The 18,217-nt window shown below is 49.5% G+C and overlaps 1 protein-coding gene and 1 non-coding gene across 11 annotated transcripts in view; both read right to left on the bottom strand.

The window, feature by feature from the left end:
* Nucleotides 1-329: 329 nt before the first annotated feature.
* Nucleotides 330-18,217, bottom strand: part of Tnpo2 (transportin 2) — a 20,836-nt gene continuing 2,948 nt past the window's right edge. For 4 of the 10 annotated variants that reach the window (XM_021220617.2, XM_021220618.2, XM_021220619.1 and 1 more), the window contains exons 3-24: nt 17,426-17,501; nt 17,200-17,349; nt 13,403-13,509; nt 13,104-13,319; nt 12,906-13,028; nt 12,691-12,809; nt 10,869-10,929; nt 10,594-10,759; nt 10,314-10,466; nt 7,922-8,147; nt 7,551-7,722; nt 6,483-6,569; nt 6,304-6,411; nt 6,059-6,217; nt 4,299-4,386; nt 4,009-4,107; nt 3,445-3,540; nt 3,069-3,174; nt 2,774-2,873; nt 2,622-2,696; nt 2,404-2,531; nt 330-2,319 (exon numbers count right to left, since the gene is read on the bottom strand). In XM_021220617.2, coding sequence (XP_021076276.1) covers nt 2,424-2,531; nt 2,622-2,696; nt 2,774-2,873; nt 3,069-3,174; nt 3,445-3,540; nt 4,009-4,107; nt 4,299-4,386; nt 6,059-6,217; nt 6,304-6,411; nt 6,483-6,569; nt 7,551-7,722; nt 7,922-8,147; nt 10,314-10,466; nt 10,594-10,759; nt 10,869-10,929; nt 12,691-12,809; nt 12,906-13,028; nt 13,104-13,319; nt 13,403-13,509; nt 17,200-17,349; nt 17,426-17,501 — 2,595 coding nt within the window. In that variant the 3' untranslated portion in view covers nt 330-2,319; nt 2,404-2,423. Of the gene's footprint in view, nt 2,320-2,403; nt 2,532-2,621; nt 3,175-3,444; nt 3,541-4,008; nt 4,108-4,298; nt 4,387-6,058; nt 6,218-6,303; nt 6,412-6,482; nt 6,570-7,550; nt 7,723-7,921; nt 8,148-10,313; nt 10,467-10,593; nt 10,760-10,868; nt 10,930-12,690; nt 12,810-12,905; nt 13,029-13,103; nt 13,320-13,402; nt 13,510-17,199; nt 17,350-17,425; nt 17,502-18,217 lie in introns of all 10 variants that reach the window. The other 6 variants (XM_021220620.2, XM_029532362.1, XM_021220622.2 and 3 more) reach the window with 3 other exon arrangements.
* Nucleotides 7,807-7,876, bottom strand: LOC115062762. The gene has a single exon (XR_003842687.1). It is a non-coding gene; the product is annotated as a small nucleolar RNA SNORD41 (small nucleolar RNA).

The raw sequence follows: 18,217 nt of genomic DNA, 5'->3' as shown, positions 1-18,217 counted from the left end.
CCAGGACAGCCAGGGCTACTCAGAGAAACTCTGTCTCAGGGAAAACAAAAAACAAAAAACAAAAACCATAAATGGAATTCTATTTATCTCCACTCTTTCACACTTGACATCCTCCTGCCTCAGTCAGGTAGAGAGCACCAGGAGCAGCAGTACCTCTCCACTTGTGTGTGTGCACACCCTCAGAAGCTAGGAGAAAATGGCAGGTGTTCTGCTGGATTGCAGGTCCACATATTCCCCTCATCACATCCACAGCAGCGGAGTTACACAGAGACCCACCTCCACACCACTCCACCACCAAAGCCAAGGACCAGGAAATGAGACGCCAAGTGTTTCACAAGAAACTGACCTTTACTCAACAAAGTTCTACACGAGTGGAATCTCACGCCACCTAGGCGCTAGTCCCCAGCACAGCACAGTAACAGATGGATAGACCTGGGAGCCCATGGGGGTGATGGTAATAAAGACACAGGGAAATGGCAGCAGGGGAGGGCTACAGATCAAGGTCAGTCCATGTCAGCAGCCCCGGGCAAGGGAGGTTAAGAAACTCAAACTTCATTGTGCAAAAACCAACTAAAAAATAAATTAAAAAATTAAATAATTTCTTAAAAAATAATAAAATAAAATAAAATAAAATAAAAAAAGGGAAATACAAGTATCAGGCTCCCCTTTCCTGAAGGTAGTTGGAACTCCCCGCCTTGGACAAAGAGGGGCAACAACTACATCAGATAGTCAATCCATCAATACACCCCAAGACCCAGCAGAGGATGCTCCTAATAAGTGGAATTACCAGAAAGCTAATGGTATTTTTCTTTAAAAAATTTTTTTTCCTACAAATGGCTTCCAGAGACCTGCTCAAGTTTCAGGCTGGAGGGGATGGGGACCACTAGCTGAGTTATGGAATGTGCACTAAGTGTCCCTGGGAATAGAGGCAGGGCCTGACCCTACTTGAGAAAGGACACAAGGCCTAGAAGGGATAAAGGTCCAAGTCCTTGGAGGGATGATGGAGCAGGCCCTAAGATGCAGAACTCCAGTCAAAGCCCAACATATAATGGGCTCCCAAATATGTAGGGAGCAAAGAAGGGGATGGAGGATAAACCTCAGGGATCTTACAAGACTGATTTCCATAGCTAATATGGAAATAATCCTGCCCCTCTCCTCTCAGGAAGCCCCTCCCACCTCGATGTCATCTTCAACCAATTTCTTCAACGATTTTGAGTCAGTGTACCAATCTGGTGTGGTCTGAGTCCAGTGGACACTGTGATAAACATAAGTCCCAAAAGGACAAAGTTTGAGGCCCTGGGTACACCACCCTGCTCCTCCAAGCCTTCACATCTTGCTGGACCCAGTAAACTTCGTCCTTTGTTCTCACCAATCACATGCTGTTACCCCAGCTCTTGAGAACTGAACTATCCTTAAAGCTGTTTCAAGAGATCCAGGAAAGCAGCTCTGGCAGCCATTATTAGCTTTCTCAAGGAAAACTAGTCCCAGGCCTGTGCCTTTAAATACCTTTGGAGCACAGGAAAAGGGTACAGGGTAGCCTCAAGCCAGTCTCAGCGGCTCCAATGGTCCCCACTCTGCTGCTGGCTAGGATGTGACAACGATGGGGACACACTACATGAGGCTGCCATGGAGCTGGCAGGAAGTGTATGGAGCAAGTGCTGAGATGGCAGTCCCAAAATGACCACCCTCCTCCCTTGGCCCTGGGAGCCCAGCTGAGGTCCCCCAAACCTCCCAGCCCTCCCAATTACCGCCAATTCTGGCAAAACAGCAGAAGCTTCTTATACTCTAGATGCAGGGTACACAGAAGGCCATAGGCATAATTTGGGGGTTCACTAATTCTACTGTCTCCATGCAGTCGAGGAAATGGTGGGGCGCTTGGCCCAGCCTAGCTGGCTGTGTTGCCCGCACATGCGTGTGTCCACATGTGTACATGTGAGTGTATGCTTCTCTACAAGGAACCCCCCTCCCCACCTGTAATTCCCTTGCCTTATCTGACACCGGATTCGGTAGGCCTTATGGATTCCTCCCTCCCACATAGCTGGCCCAAGTGGGCTGCCCAAGACGACCCAGCTTAGAGCCCAGAGAACTCTTGCCCACCCCCCTCCCTATTTGTAGGATGAGAATGGAGTCCCCACCCACCTGCCCACTCATCAGGCCCGGTGGGGCAAGTGGACCGACAGATGGACAGATGCACAGACTGGGTTGCACCTGGATTTAGGTCCCACTAACTCCTCCCTAACCCCCCTCGACCAGGGCACAGTGACTTCTGGAAGCAGCACATTCCCCAGCACACCCTCCGACGATGACGCAGACAAAAACCTGCAAGGCAAAGGGAGGGTGGGGGCTCAGGGTCTTCTTCCTTTTCACTCTCCCATCGGCCCAAGTGCTTAAAGACCTGCTTACCTGGTGGTCTCCACGTTCACCTAGACCCCATAGAAGGCTGCCAGCCTCTCCTTGAGCAGAGGTGGGAACTGCTCTGAGAACTGTTGCCAGTTCTCCTCCCCAACTTGGTCTTTGAAGCCATGAAGGATCTGCAGTGAGGCAGGGTTACAGTGGGCTGGGGCAAGCATGTGGTTGGTGTCTATTACCCAGGACTCCCATGAGACCACCAGGAGCCTCACCTTATAAAACATGTCCCGAAGGTCATCCTTCGGGCTCACCCAGGAGGCTACAGCATCGCAGAAGAAAATAAAGTCCTGAAACATGACGGATCCCATGTGAGGGGCCGCCCAAGTCAGCCCCCGCCCTGCCCTCTGAGCCCCACTGCCCGGACCTGCACAACACCCCCAGGATTGACACCAATCATCATGCAGATGCCTCGGAAGGCAGAATCCTTCTCCTCGTTGTCCCGGATGTTCCTAAGGGACGTGCACCTGGCCATGGAGGAGGGCAGCAGGTCAGTGGATGGACTTGGGGCTGGACAAGCACAGATGAAGGATGGAAGGAGGGAATGGGACAGGGTGGGGTCAGTGGATAGAGGTCTCCCACATGCATCCATGGGGGGGGGTGCTGGGGGGGTACAGCTGTCCTGCCCACCCCCATCAGGCCCCACCCAGGCAGGCACACACCAAGGCCGGATGAACTGCTGCAGCATGGGTGCCACCTCCTGCGGGCACACGTAGCCCAGGCGGCCAATGGTGATGGCTGGAATGGCAGAGGGACTCGTCAGGCGACCTGCAACCCCGAGTGGCCCCGGGACGGTACGTGGCGGGGCCTCTGACAGGAGGCACCGAGCCCCGCCCCACAGGCCCCAACTGAACGATCCAGTGGCTATCCTGGGCCCTTGAGTTTGGCCCATAGGTGTCCTCTCCACCCAGCCTGGATCTCTTACCATCCACATATTCTAAAGTCAGTCATCTTCCTTGGTCCCTCCCAATTCTATTTCAGGTCTTAGCACCCTTCCTTCCTGGAACTGCGCCCCCTCAGCCCCGGCCTGATACTCACCTGTGTTTTCCAGCAGTGTCTTGGGCGTGTTGGGCCTGTTAATGATCTCCACCAGATTGTTGAGGACCATCTGCACATAAGGCTGCATCTCTGCCCCTAGGGACCAGCCATTCAGAGCCCTGCATGGCCCACTCCACCCACAGAGTGCCAGCTGGGCATGGCTGACCTCACTCCATGACCCCAGTTACATGCAGACTGGCATACCACCACACCTGAGAGAAAAAAAGAACCTTCTCGGGATGCTCCCCACCAAGTTCGCAGCCAACACACAACAGAACCACCCAAAGGAGTCTCTGAAGTCACTACCCAGAAGGTAACAAGGCCACTCCACCCAGTCTTCCCCAAGGGCAGGAGCAGACCTTTCAGAAAAACAATTACAGGAGATGGTCTGGTCAATAGGAACAGACTGTCTACCCCACCTCATAAATGGCCCTTCAGTTATTTGACTTCACCTCTCAGGAAGATCAAAGTATGTTCTTCCCCCTGACCAATAGAGGATAAAGCTCTGGCTCCAGGATGGAGACAGAGCAATGAAGAGGCAGGCTGCCACTCTAAGGCACTCACCCATCTGCATGCAGATCTCCCCAATGGCCCAGGTAGCATTGTTGCAGACAGAGATGAACTCGGGGTTCAGGTTGGTGCCCAGAATAGGCATGAACTCAGCTAATGCAAAGGAGGGGAAAGAACAACTGAGCAGAGAGGTCACGAGGCCGGCCAAACTCCCAGGGCGGACTGGCCAGCCCCATCAGACAGTACGAATACATCCCAGTCCGGTCATGGGCCTCCCAGGGTATGTCTCCATCACTTTAGGCCAATGTTGGGGTCATGGGACAGGGGCAAAGGGGGCAGCCTACCGATACAGGGCTTGACGTGGATAAAGCAGGCTTTGGTAAGGTCTCCCAGAAGGGCAAAGGAGCTCTGCCGGACCTCAGGCATGGAATCCTGGAGTTGGGAAAGATGGCAGAAATGGCAGGGCTGCCCCTACTCTTTCCATCTATGCAATCTGAGGTGGCACAGTCCCCCTAAAGCACATCCTGACCACAAACACTAGCTGAGGTGCACAGGTCTGTCCACTAGACAGACCTTATTCCACTAGCCTTCTCCTACTATACTATAGCCTGTTTCCCAGAACATGGTGGTGGAGGTCATTGGTAAGCATTTACTTTTAAAATTCTCTAGAACCCCGTTTTACCCCTACCCATCCCGCCTCCCCAAACCACAAACAATAACAATGGCATGACATACACTCTTAATTTCTCTTGGAGCCAGGCTTGCTGCACAGACCTGGCTGACCTAGACACTATCATGTTCCTACTAAGCCTCTCAGATTCCATCACGCCCCACTATGTGGCGCTCATGTGCATCCTCAGCTGCCACCCCATCTTATCTCTGAGGAAGTTTCTTTCTGAACCTGAGCTCCCTACAACTCAGATAGATAAGCTGGCCAGAGAGCCAACCCCAGAAATCCTTCTGCCTCTGCTTCCCTAGTGCTCTGAATCGCAGGGAACTCTATGCAGCTGCACCCTTTTATCTCCAACTTTAATTATGTGTGTATGTTGGGTGAGAGGGTTGTACACATTTATAGATATCCTTGGAGACTAGAAGGAGTCAGGTCCCCTGGGAAGCTAAAACAACAGGCAGTTGTCGTTATTAGTGGCCTGATGTTGATGCTGGAACCAAACTTAGGTTCTCTGGAAAAACAGCAAATGCCCTTAACCTAAGCCACCTCTTTAGCACCTACACGGGTGGCAGAGCTCAAGCTCAGGTTCCTGTTCTTGTCTAACAGGCACTTACTGAGCCATCTCCCTATTACCTATATTTTGTTTTGTTGCTGTTGTTGTTGGTGGTGGTGGTGGTGTTTGAGACAGGGTCTCACTACATAGCCTTCTTTTTTTTTTTTTTTTTTTTTTTAATTTTTTTTTTTTTTTTTTTTTTAATTTATTTATTTATTATATGTAAGTACACTGTAGCTGTCTTCAGACACTCCAGAAGAGGGAGTCAGATCTTGTTACGGATGGTTGTGAGCCACCATGTGGTTGCTGGGATTTGAACTCCGGACCTTCGGAAGAGCAGTCAGGTGCTCTTACCCACTGAGCCATCTCACCAGCCCACTACATAGCCTTCTTTAGCCTGGAACTCAGAAATCTACCTGCCCCTGACTCCAAATCTAAAGCGCTCGGATTAAAGGCTATGCCACCACAAATGCCTATACTTTACTTTGCAGATCAGTTTGCACTATAGTATCTGACAAAAGTCTTATTGTTCTATGTATGTGTTGGCAGGGTATGAGTGCACACCTGAGTGGGGGAGGGCAGGCAAAATCCAGATGTTGACCCCAAGGAACCACTCAACATACATTTATTCATTTGTTTGTTTATACAACCAGAGGTTAGTTGGACAGTGGTAACACGTGCTTTTAATCCCAGCCCACTGGAGAAAGACAGGCAGACCTCTTGTGAGTTTGAGGCCAGCCTGGTCTACAGAGCAAGCTCCAGGACAGCCAGGATATACAGAGAAACCCCATCTTAAAAAAGAAAATGGAAAAGGAAAAAAAACTTTGGCCTGTTTAGGTGTGGCCTGACTTGGGAGTGGTTTATGTTGGATACCTACTCACCTGCATACACTGGAAGAGCAATGTCATGATGTTACTCCGAGCCACCAGCTGTTCCACGTGGCCACCCAGGCCCTCAGCCAAGCCACTAAGCAGGTCCAATGCAACAATCATGAAGTCTTTGTCTGGGGCCTCATATTGTTCGGGGTGTTGTGTGTACATCTAGATATAAATGAGGCAGATGAGGGAAGCAGTCTAGGGCCTAGGCAGTAGAGCATGTATGTGGTCAGGAGGCCCAGGGTGCTCACCATGGCCTGGGCCAGTGTCTTCTGTACCAGGGTAACACAGCGCTGGTAGACAGGCTCACAGTAGGGCAGGAAGCCACTCTGCAGGGCAGTGGCCACAGATGATAGGCACTAGCAGGAAAAAGGAAAAGGTAAGCCCAGGCCAGGAGGAGGGCTCTAAGGGAAGGGCCTGAGCCACTCACCTCCAGCAGGGGGAAGAGGTCCTTGTCCTCGTCCTTGAGCTCGTTCCACTTCTGGATCAGCGGAGGCATCAGCTTCTGAATGTATTCCTAGAGAGGGAGGGCGGCCTAACTCGCACGGTACTATCCTTAAAGGAGATCTGTGCTCCCGATCCATCTTCTCATCTGTATGCCCCTTCCTCCCAATCCCAGGAACCTGGGCAGGGCCTCCTGGCACACAAAGGCCCATGCACTCTCCCAGCACAGTGCTGGCCATGCTGTCTCGTAACTGTCCATCTCTTCCACTGTGGAGAACTTCTGGGGCTGCTTCTAGAAACTTGGCAGGAATTTGACATTGGGCCAGGACAAGGAAGTAGGCTTAAGGGAGGAATCTGACACTGGGCCGGGACAGGGAAGTAAGCTCAGGTAGAAATCTGATTTTGGGATAGAACAAGGAAGTAGGCTTCAGGCAAGAATGACTAGCCAGGGCGTGGTGGCGCACGCCTTTAATCCCAGCAGAGGCAGGCAGATTTCTGTTTCTGAGTTCGAGGTCGGCCTGGTCTACAAAGTGAGTTCCAGGACAGCCAGGGCTATACAGAGAAACTCTGTCTCAAAACAACAACAACAAAAAAGAATGACTTTGTGCTAGGACAGGGAAGTAGGCTCAGATATCTTGGTCACCCTGATAAGCCCTTGGAAACAGTGCCGTTTATTGCCTCAACTGTTCCTTGACTCTCTGTGCTTATGGCCTTGCTTGTTCCTTAACCTAGAACTTGTATGCAATTAAAATGGTATAAATGGTATGAATTAAAATGGTATAAAAACAGACTAGGAAAAAATAAACCTGCCCCAGTCTCAGAACTGCCTGGGATCATGCTACTTTTTCTTTTAAATCCTTGATCCCTCCCTGGAAAACCTGTTGACTGACTAGCTGACTTGGTCATCCCACTAGACTGGGAGCAGAGGGCAGAGCTAAGGGCTTCAGCCTGCCTGACAAGGTCATGGCCACATCCCTGGCATCTAACACAGGTCAAACCAAGACACCAGATGTTAGAGGACACAGCATGGAACAGAGTATGTCTAGGGTCTCACCGGCTGATTGAGGTGGTGGCCCACAGAGTCTGCCAGGGTGCCAATGGCATCATAGAGGATGAGCAGGTTCTTATGCTGGTATTTGCCAAAGGCAAAAACAAGAGTGTCAAGGATATAGCTGAGGTAGGGCACCAGCTCCGTGCATGCCTCCTCCTCCAGGGTAGCAAATGCACTGGTGGAGAGAAGACAGGAAGGAAAGCTTAATCAACCCAACCCTAGGGGATGGAGCAGCACAGGCAGTTAGGGAGGGTGTGTCCAGGATCAGCCAGTACGAATACAACAGACATCAGAGTCTTCTCAGCAGTCACAAGCATCATCACTTCCCAGGGTGAGGGCCACTGTAAGGACAGGGGTAAGGGCTCAAGGCTCACCTACAGGCTGCCTCCTGCACCCTCTTATTGCCGTCCAGGATACGCTTGAGCAGCTCCGTCATCAGAGGCTTGAGGTGCATGTCAGGTGGCTGGCTGACTACCCAGTGGGCATAGCGGCTCAGTGTCCAGCAGGCAATGGAGCGGACTAGGGCCTTCTTATCTGACAGGCACTGGATGAGGTGTGGGATCAGCTCAGGTAGATAGGGCACCATTCCCTGCATGCAGCCTGCAATTACCAGGAGACAGGAGGGCTTTTAAGCGAAGGCTGGGCCGGGCAGTGGCGCAGAGGTAACGCACGCCTTTAATCCCAGCACTTGGGAGGCAGAGGCAGGCGGATTTCTGAGTTTGAGGCCAGCCTGGTCTACAGAGTGAGTTCCAGGACAGCCAGGGCTATACAGAGGAACCCTGTCTCAGAGAGAAGAGAGAAGAGAAGAGATAGAAAGCTGGGGCATATCCAACCCAACATGACAGGTGGAAAACCTGAGGCTCTTCAAAGAGCCCATAAAAGGCAGGAGCAAAGAGGGACCCAGATACACCGCAGATGAAGGTGGTCCAAATTCTGGCTGGGCAGAAATCCAAGCCTATAACGCTATCACTGAGACAGGAGGCCAGCATCATCATGGAGGGAAACACTCCCACCTCCCACCTCAAAACAAAACAATAATCAAAGCTGCAGGGTTAGAGAAGCAGGTGAGCCTGGACAAGAAGTGACTCTCAACCTGAAACCGGCTATACTTGTACTTTTCTCTTATCCCCTCCCTTTGTCTCTCTCTTCCTCCCACCCCCTCGCTTGATTTATTTTAGTGTATGAGGGGTATTGTTGAGTGGGCACAGGCATGTGCATGGTGTGCGCAAGTGCCCACAGGTCAGTAGAGGATTCAACTACCCAGGAGCTGAAGTTACAGGAAATCATAAAGAGCTACATGGATGCTAGGAATGAAACTTGTTCTCTGAAAGAGCAAACACTCATAACCACTGAACCATCTCCAGCCCTTCTTTTTTAACTTTATAATTGTTTATTTTAATTTGTTTAGTAGGGTTTTGTTTTCTCAGTAATGGGAATAAAAGACCTAGCCTCCCACCCCCTGCCTCCCCCACTCCCTCCCCCCGTTTCGCCCTGATTTTTGAGACCAGGCTGGCCTTGAACTCAAAGAGATCTGCCTGCCTCTGTTTCTGAGTAAAAGCATATGCCCAAATATGAACACATTTCTTTATTATTATCAGACACTAGGGAGTCTAAGTCAAGAGACACCACAGCATAGCAAGATTATCTCATAAAAACTACCAAAAAAAAAAAACCTACCATGCACACACTGTTGCATGATATCTGAGATCGCATCATTACCAAGAAAGTAGTCATGAAACCATTTCTTGATGTGGAACCCAGAGCCTTTTAATATCTTGGCAAATACTGTACTGATAAATTGTATCCCAGTCCAAACCCTAGGCCTCACTCACAGGTAATAAAAGCTCTCCAGTCTAAAAGCTCTTGCTGCCCAATTCTAGGTGTTGAGATAATCACACATGCCCAAAATGGCCACAGTCCATATCCTATGTCTTGTGGGGGAAAGAAGCTGAAATGCCATGCCAACTACAGGACGCCCTGTGGGTTCTGGTTTTGGTGTCTCCCTAGCATGCCTGACCTCCCGTGTGTAGACGACACTGGCCTCACGCCTGCAGCAGTCCTCCTCCAGTTCTGTAACTACAGGCAAGGGCACCACTGTGCTCAGCTTAACACTACGTTAAATGTAAGAAAACTTCATAGCTAGGCACTTCTAACTGTGGTGGGCAGCCTAACAGCAAGAATCAGGTTTCAGCCCAGTTGTACACTGGGAAATGAGGGAAGTGGTGCCAGCCTGTGTAGCTGTTTGGCCATGTATGAAGCCTGGGACTGGCACTGGATATATGGACAGAGTTTCCATGAATGGATTCTCATGCAAGGAGTATCCTAGTGAGACGGGTATTGAGGAAGGGCCTACAGTGGGCAAGAGCTACTATCCATATGCTTGAACCATTAGAGTCATCTGCTTATGAGAATGGGGGAGAGCTGGCATACTGAGAATCTGTTAGGGGGAGGGGACACCTTTCAGGCCAAGCCAGGAGAAGAAAAAGATCACAGAGCTATTTGGAAAAGATAAGGAAGCCAAATGGTGGTGGTGCAAACCTTGAATCCCAACACAGAGAATCTCTGTGAGTTCAAGGCCAGCTTAATCTACAGAGCAAGTTCCAGGACAGCCAAAGCTGCACAGAGAAACCTTGTCTCAAAAAAAGAATAAGTAAGATTTAAGAAAAGAAAAAAAGAATGAGGAGTCCTGGCCTGTGCTGTGGAGCTGCCTCCATCTCCATTGCTCAGGTCAGGTCAGGCAAGTGCTGACTAAATGGAGAAACTCACCCTCAGCAATGGCGCCCAGCACCAGGATTCCTGACTCCTTGACCACCCACTCAGGGTGGAATAGGAGGCCCTTGAGCAGGGGAAGTAGGTGGGGCAGCAGTTCCTCCCGGAAGACATTGGCAAGGACATCCAGCGCAGCTGCAGAGCACTTTCCTGAAGGGGACAATGAGGCTAAGCTCAAGGAGGACTGTGGGGCAGGTATTCAGCCCTGAGACCAGTTCTTCATAAAGTGCTCCCCACCAGCCTCTCCCCATCCCCCAGGAGCCAGCCTACTACCTACTCAGATTCCAGTCTGACAAAGCATCGTCGTCATCATCGTCCTCAGCATCCTCAGAGCTATCAGGCCGCTCAGCCTCGTGAGTCAATGTCACTGTGCGTGACTTGTGGAACCGTGGCTTGATGTCCTGCTCGCTGTCAGGCACCGCCTCATCCTCCTCCACATCCCCCTAGGGACCAGCCCAGGCATATTTCTCTCAGCACTGGCTAGAGACCTCCAACCCAATACCCAAACGGGCTTGGCCACCCACAGCCAGCTGTGGATGCCCCTTGGCTGACCTTGAGAAGGATGATGTCAATTTCAGAGTACTTCATCCCATTCACGAGGATAGGGATCAACCTATTGGGAAGAGACTGGTTGTAAGGATGCAGCGGCTCTGGCTAGGTATCCATCTTGAAAAGGAAGCAGAGGTGTGAATAGGAGTACGGAGCAAGAGCCAGACTATGCTTAACACACCCATACTCCTCTGTCCTGTTTCCGTTCACTTCCCTTTAGGGAATTAGCAACATATTTTCAGCCACCATGATTAGGAGACACAGTTTTCTCCCTCTTTTGAAACAGTATATGTAGCCATGTCTGGCCTAGAAATCATACACCGTCTTTAGGCTGGAGAGATAGCTCAGGAGTCACGATCGTGAGCTGCTCTAACTCCAGCCCCAAGGAACACAATACCTTCCTTTGGCCTCTGTGGGCATTGCACACACGTGGTACAGGCATACATACATGCAAGCAAAACACTGATATACGTTTAAAAATAATAATTAAAATGTTTAAAACATAAAAAGAGGGCTGGTGAGATGGCTCAGCGGGTAAGAGCACCCGACTGCTCTTCCGAAGGCCCGGAGTTCAAATCCCAGCAACCACATGGTGGCTCACAACCATCCGTAACAAGATCTGACTCCTTCTGGAGTGTCTGAAAACAGCTACAGTGTACTTACATATAGTAAATAAATAAATCTTTAAAAAAAAAAAAAAAGAACATGATCTTTTTGCCTCTACCTCCAGTACTGTAATTACAAGTGTTTACTGCCACATCCAGCTGCCCCATCTATTACCCAGTGACAAGTAGCACCACATAGCCTCTTGACCCAAACATGAATGCACACATGAATGCCAGACCCTAAAGACCTTCAGCAATGCTGCTCCCTAGCACTACACAAAGCACAAACATCTGACCCATTGTCCAGACCCTGGAAACAAAGCTGCGGGGCAGGCTGCTGGCAGAAACAGCAGAGAGCGTGGTTGCACACAGCTTTAAACACGAAAACTGATACAACCTTCCTGTTCCTGTCTGCGAGAGTCTCAATCCTCCTCAAAGTCCTCTGTCCCTCTAGGCCACAACTCCTACTTGCTATCAATAATCTGAGATAGCCAAGTGATCCAAAATGGTCAACACAAGGGGGCTCAAACCTGTCATGGTGCCACAAGCCTTAACCCTAGCACTTAAGTTCTAGACCCACTTGTCTCGAACACCCAGAAAGTAAGCTCTTGTTAAAGTACCACTCAAGAGCCTCTGAACTCCGAAACTGAAGAACACCGGAGACTACAGTGGTAGGCACAGCCTTTAACCCTAGCACTCGGGAGGAAGAGGCAGGATCCCTTTAAGTTCTAAGCCAGCCTGAGCAAGTTCCACGACAGCCATGGCTATACTACATAGAGAGACCCTGACTCAAAATCAGAAAGAAAAAAGCTACAGCATTTCTTATTCAGGAAGGCCGTGCCTGTTACTAAAGTGGATGCCATTCTCTAAGCATCTCGAACCAGCCATGATGAAGCCTTGATCTGCTTAAGGATTGTTTCTTCTCTTTTTGTCTTCTAGCTGGTTTTTGAGACAGGGTCTCATTATGTAATCCAGGCTGGCCTGGAACTCATTACACGGCATTTGTGGCAATCATCCTAAGTGACATGCATGAGCCACCACACTTGGTTTCTATTACCTAATTTTTAAAGTCATTAAAGTTACATCCCATAAAAATCAGTGTACACAGGATCGAAAGGAAACTGACTTAAACCACATAAGGTGCAATAAGCAAAGCATCCAGGAGAAGGCACAGGTCCAGGGAGGACTAGAGGCTGAGGGTATGGGGTATGAGTACTCACTGGACCAGGTGAGAGGCCAGGACTTCCTTGCAGATGGGCTGCTCAGCTAGCGTCAGCCAGAACTCACAGGCCTCCAGGGCCACATTCTCATCATGGTCCTGGGTCCTCTGCAGCATGTACTGGGGCAACAGAGAGAGAGGCTGAGACCTAGCTCAACTGAGGGGAGTCCCCATCCCCTCAGCCACCCATTGGCCCTTGGTACTGAGCATGCGCACCTGGATGATGCTGTGCATGTGAGGGATGAGCCTGTCAATTCGCACTTCCAGAAGCATCACGAGAGCTCGGCACACATTCTTTCTCACCTCAGGGTCATCATCCACAGCCAAGGCAAACAGGTGCTGTGTAAGAGGGCAAGGTCAGCCGCCTGAGGACCCCTTAGCCTCTTTCTATCCGCCTGGAACCTGGTGACCCACCTCAATGAAAGTGTCAATGTTGTCCATCAGCGCTTGGGCCCGGTCCATGATGAACTGGTTCACACAGGCAATGGCATGGGACCGAATCTTAGGGCTGCAGTGCTTGAAAAACTGCAGGAATTTAGGGATCATGACATTGAGGGGCCTGTTGAGAGCATCGCTATCCAAAAGCTCCGAGGAGTCTTCACAGATCTTCTGTAGGGCTCCAAAGGCTCCCTAAGCAGAGAGATGGATGGTGGTGAGCCGACTCTAAGCTCTAATCCCTGCTTAGGTCAGGCCAGGTACTGCCCATCACCTACCTCACAGGTATTATAATCCTCTGAGTTGAGCAGGTTGCACAGCTGGGGCAGCAGTTCCGGCCACATCTGCAGCTCACCCTTGGAAGCGATGGTGGTGATGAGAATGCCTGGGCAGCCAGGGAGAGGAGGCCAGTCAGGCTGAGCAAGGGCCTACTGCTCCCTCAACCCTCCCCACCAAGGGACTGGCTCACCAGCTTTCTTCCCTCTCCCATGCAGGTCCTGCATGGCATCCTAAGCCTCTCTTTGGGGTGCTGGGGACAAAACCCAGGCCTCATAAATACCAAGTACGCACTCCATTGTAGAGTGACAGGCCCTCTTCAAGTCGTCCTTGACGACTCTGCACACAGTCTCACTATGAGACAACTGTTCCAGGTTATAGGAATCCACCCCAAATCACTGCTTTTACAAGTGGAGAGGGGTATGAAGTGAAGATGCATAAGCCCAAGATGTGGGTGGCCACAGGCAAGCCCTCAGGAAAGAGCAAATTGTCTTTCAAGTACTTTTATTCCATAGTACAGAGGGCTGAACTCAGGGCCCTAGGCACGGTGGGCAAGCACTCTCCTGTTGAAATAAATTCCTGGCCCTATTTTGTTGTTGCTTTTCTAACCTTTTGAGTTACGGTCCCAAGGCAAGACCTGAACATGCAGATCTTGTCTCAGCTTCCTAAGTAGCTGGGATCACAGGCCTGTGCCACTAGGACCAGCTAAAGAGGGCGTGGCCTCCAGTTACCTGGAACATAGATGTCTTGGCTAGAGGTATATGGCAGTCCTGGTATAGTAACAGAAGAAAGGCCAGAGCGGGGAAGCAGGTAGTGAGCAGGAAGGTGATGGGGATTAAATAACCAAGTCATAAAAGCCTCTGTATCGGGAGAGGGGACGCTACTGACAATTAGAGATATGAGGGTAGGGGCTGGGGCGATGACTCAGTTGGTAAGAGTGCTTTGCTAGACATTATGAAGACCTGAGTTCAGTTCCCAGTACATACATAAAAAGATAGGTGTAGTGGTGCACCTGTAATGTCAGTAATCAGTTGAGATCTCAGGACTTGCTGGCTACCAGCCTAGCTCCAGATCCTTTGAGTGGAAGAACAGCGTATCTGATATCCCCTGTTGGTCCATATCTATGTGCATGGATGTGCGCACCTGTCTACATGGCATGTGAGTATGTGCACTCACATACGCAGAACATCAGGGAATGTTTGCTTAAGTAAACAAGTATTCGGACGTTGGAACTAATGCTCACATTACAATAAATTGGTTTGGAATAATGAAATCCACAGGTACTGAGTAGAAGGCTTCATCCGAGGGCTGAAGGCAATGGAGCCACCCAGCAGAACTGGATATTGTGGCCAATGCACACACCACTCATTAATAAAGGATGGCAGGGAAGGCAGAAGCTGCCACTGCCAACTCTCAGGTGATGGCAACCCCTGAAAGTGAAGCCTCTCTGAAATGACTGGCGAGACTATGAGGACGATGCTATCCCATTCTGAGACAGGTCCCATGCTCTGTGCTGGCCATCTCACAAAACCTCTTACACCACATGGCTTAGCTTTCCACGGAAACAAAAAAAATCAGCTGTGATCAGGTGCTGTAGGAGAGGGCTGAGGCAGGAAGATTCCAAGTCTGAAACCCCAGGCTGAGTAGTAAACTCCGTTTCAAAAACAACACCAGCACCCTAAAGCTCGTCCAAGGTTTCTTCAAGTAGATATTTTATGGGGTATTAGTTCCAGGTCATCAGAAAGGCCAAAGCCAAGCGCATTGCAGGAATGGGCACGGTGCTTACACAGAACCTATACATCTCCTGTAGATAACAGGCACAACCTATACATCTCCTGTAGGTAACAGGCACAACATAACAACGGATCAACGTCTCCAACCTCCCAGACTTTAAATCACCTCTAGATGACTTAAAATTCCTGCAATAATGTCAATAATGCATAGCTATAAAGTATAGTGTGGGGCCAGCAAGATAGCTGAGCATATAAAGGTCACTGTCACCAAGCCTACCAACCTGACTTGGATCCTTGGGACCCATGTGGGAGGAGAGAACAATCTTTCACAGTTGTCCTCTAACCTACACACACACACACACACACACACACACACACACACACACACACACACTCTACATGCCACTCTACCCTCCACACAAGTAAGTTTAAAACAAACCACTATATTGCTAAGGAAAAAAAAAATCTAAATATATATATAGACTCAATTCACCACCACCCCCCACCACGAATATTTGTTTGAACCCAACCAGCCCAAACATCTAGCTCTAATTCAGGACTATTTAATCTTGACAGGGCTGGAATTCACTACGCACCTCAGTGTTGCTTGAACTCAAGAGATTCACCTGCTACTACCTCCCAAATACTGAAATTAAAGGCATGGGTCACCATGCCTTGCCTTATTTATTTATTTGTTTGTTTATTTACTGAGATAGGATTTCACCTAGGGCTAGTCTGGAACTCACTATTTAGATCAGGCTAGCCTCAAACTCTTTTTTTTTTTTTTTTTGGTTTTGAGACAGGGTTTCTCTGTGTAGTCCTGGCTGCCCTGGAACTCACTCTGTAGACCAGGCTGGCCTTGAACTCAGAAATCCGCCTGCCTCTGCCTCCCAAGTGCTGGGATTAAAGGCGTGCGCCACCACACCCGGCTGGCCTCAAACTCTTAAGTGCTGAAATTACAAATGTGCTACCACACCTAGCCTTTTATTTATTTTTAAGGCTTCCTTTCCTGTCTTTTCCCTTAAACAGTCTACAGAAAGTCCAGCAAGATTGCTTAGTGGTTAAAGGCACTTGCTGCCACCCACTATGGCCTGAGTTCCAACAGTGTACCCCACATAAAAGGATAAAACCAACAACCAAGATGTCCTCTAATCTCCACACACATAGCACAAATAAATAGGTAAAAAAACAAAACCACTTTTTTAGTTGACAGATTTCAAGAAAAACAATGGCTTAAAAACTCTGGAGCTGGGAAGATGACTCAGCAGGTAAAACCACCCACCACCAAGCCTGCTGGCCCAGACTTGCTCCCCAGAACCCACATGAGCTGGATGCAGTGTGTGCATCTATAATCCATCAAGTCTACTCGGAGAAGAAAGGACAGGAAGCTACTGTGCCAATGAGCCTGGAATAACACATTGTACAGCAAAAAACCTGAGACCATCTTGACAAGGTGGAAGGTAAGAACTGACTCTCCAATGTTGTCCTCTAAGTCCCAGACTCAAATGTTGCTGAGAAATCACCTATTAATACTTTTATTGTAAAGTCTTCAAGGAGAATGTCCTTAAGTAAACCTTAGCAGCACTGCTGCAATGTCCTTGGGCATCTCTTCAGCAAGGCGCCTGCCTCCATTAACTAATTCCCACTGTGTATGAATACTCTGAGGGGCATCACTGACTCTGTCTGGACAGTAGAAACAGGTACTCTAACTGCTGAGCACCAGGCACATCGTTTGAGACTGGGAACACTGCACTCAGGAGGCTGAGGCAGAAGAGTGCAAAGTTTGAGGCCAGTCTGGGCTACCTTTTCTCAAAAAGAAAAAAAGGGAGAGGGGAAAAAAAGACTGACCTGCACTGCCTGGCTTGTTTCCAAGCTGTTACTTGCCAGGCAAGTCCCTTTATCATCTCTGTGCCTCAGTTTCCTCTCCAGTCAGATGGCAGTAGTAAGAGTGCTATCAGAGGGTGCTGGAGCATTCAGTAAGCAATACCCTGAACACGTTGAATAGCTTCTTGGCCCAGTGCAAGCCCTTAGTGTGTCCTTGATGATGACCCCCACAGCCCCCTCACCGATGGTGGCTCTGATGAGAGAGGAGGCATCGCCAATGTTGTTGAGACACTCCTGTTTGATGAAGTCAGCCACAGGAGGCGGGAAGCTCTGGTAATGCGCCTTCACATTGTTCTTGAGGATGAGGCCACTCAGAGAGCGGGTTGGCTCATCTGTAGGAAAAGTGCTAAGGTCAGAGGACTAAGGGAGAAGCAAGACCTGTGTGGCCGGGAGGGACAGAGAACATACCTTCTGATTTGAGTCTAGTCAGGACGAAGATCAGGTAGTTGTTAAAGTCAGGAAACTGGTTGAGTTGTTTAAGTTTCTGCCAGGCTGTTAAGGAACTTGGAAAGCCAGGTATATTGGGGCATGCTTGTGATCCCAACACTGGGGAGGCTGAGGCAAGATCTTGGAACTCCAGGCCAGCATGAACCCAAGACCTTGTCTCAAAACAAAAGAAAACAAAAAAAAAAAAAGAACTTGAGAGGCAAGAGCCTTTCTTAGGCAATATTCTCCCGGTGTCACATTGCTCAGAATGCTAGTGACCAAATCAATTAGGCAGCCAACTCCTCAGATAATAGTGATCAATTCAATTCCTAACCTCACAGCACCATAGGGCCTTCTCAAGAGGATCAAGTCCACACAGGGACTAGGACCAAGGCTCCTGCAAGACCCTCATATCCTTACCAGACCAGGAGAGGGCTAGGCTTCTCAACCTGGCAGCTGCTACTCACTTCTGATCTAGGAACTCCAGTGACGCCTGCTTTTCTCTAACAGAATGGAAGGCGCATGCCTAAAACCCTAGCCCCAGGAAAGCTGAGGCAGGAGGATCATCCTCAGTTCAGGGAGAATCTGGGTTACATATTCAGTTCTAAGCTAATCTGCTATACAAAGACCATGACTCAAAAAAGAAAAGAAAAGAAAAGAAAAGAAAAGAAAAGAAAAGAAAAGAAAAGAAAAGAAAAGAAAAGAAAAGAATGCCGGGCATGGTGGCGCATGCCTGGAATCCCAGCACTTGGGAGGCAGAGGCAGGTGGATTTC

This window comes from Mus pahari, chromosome 20, assembly GCF_900095145.1.
Source record: "Mus pahari chromosome 20, PAHARI_EIJ_v1.1, whole genome shotgun sequence".
NCBI lineage: Eukaryota > Metazoa > Chordata > Mammalia > Rodentia > Muridae > Mus > Mus pahari.
This window is presented reverse-complemented; position numbering and strand designations above follow the sequence as displayed.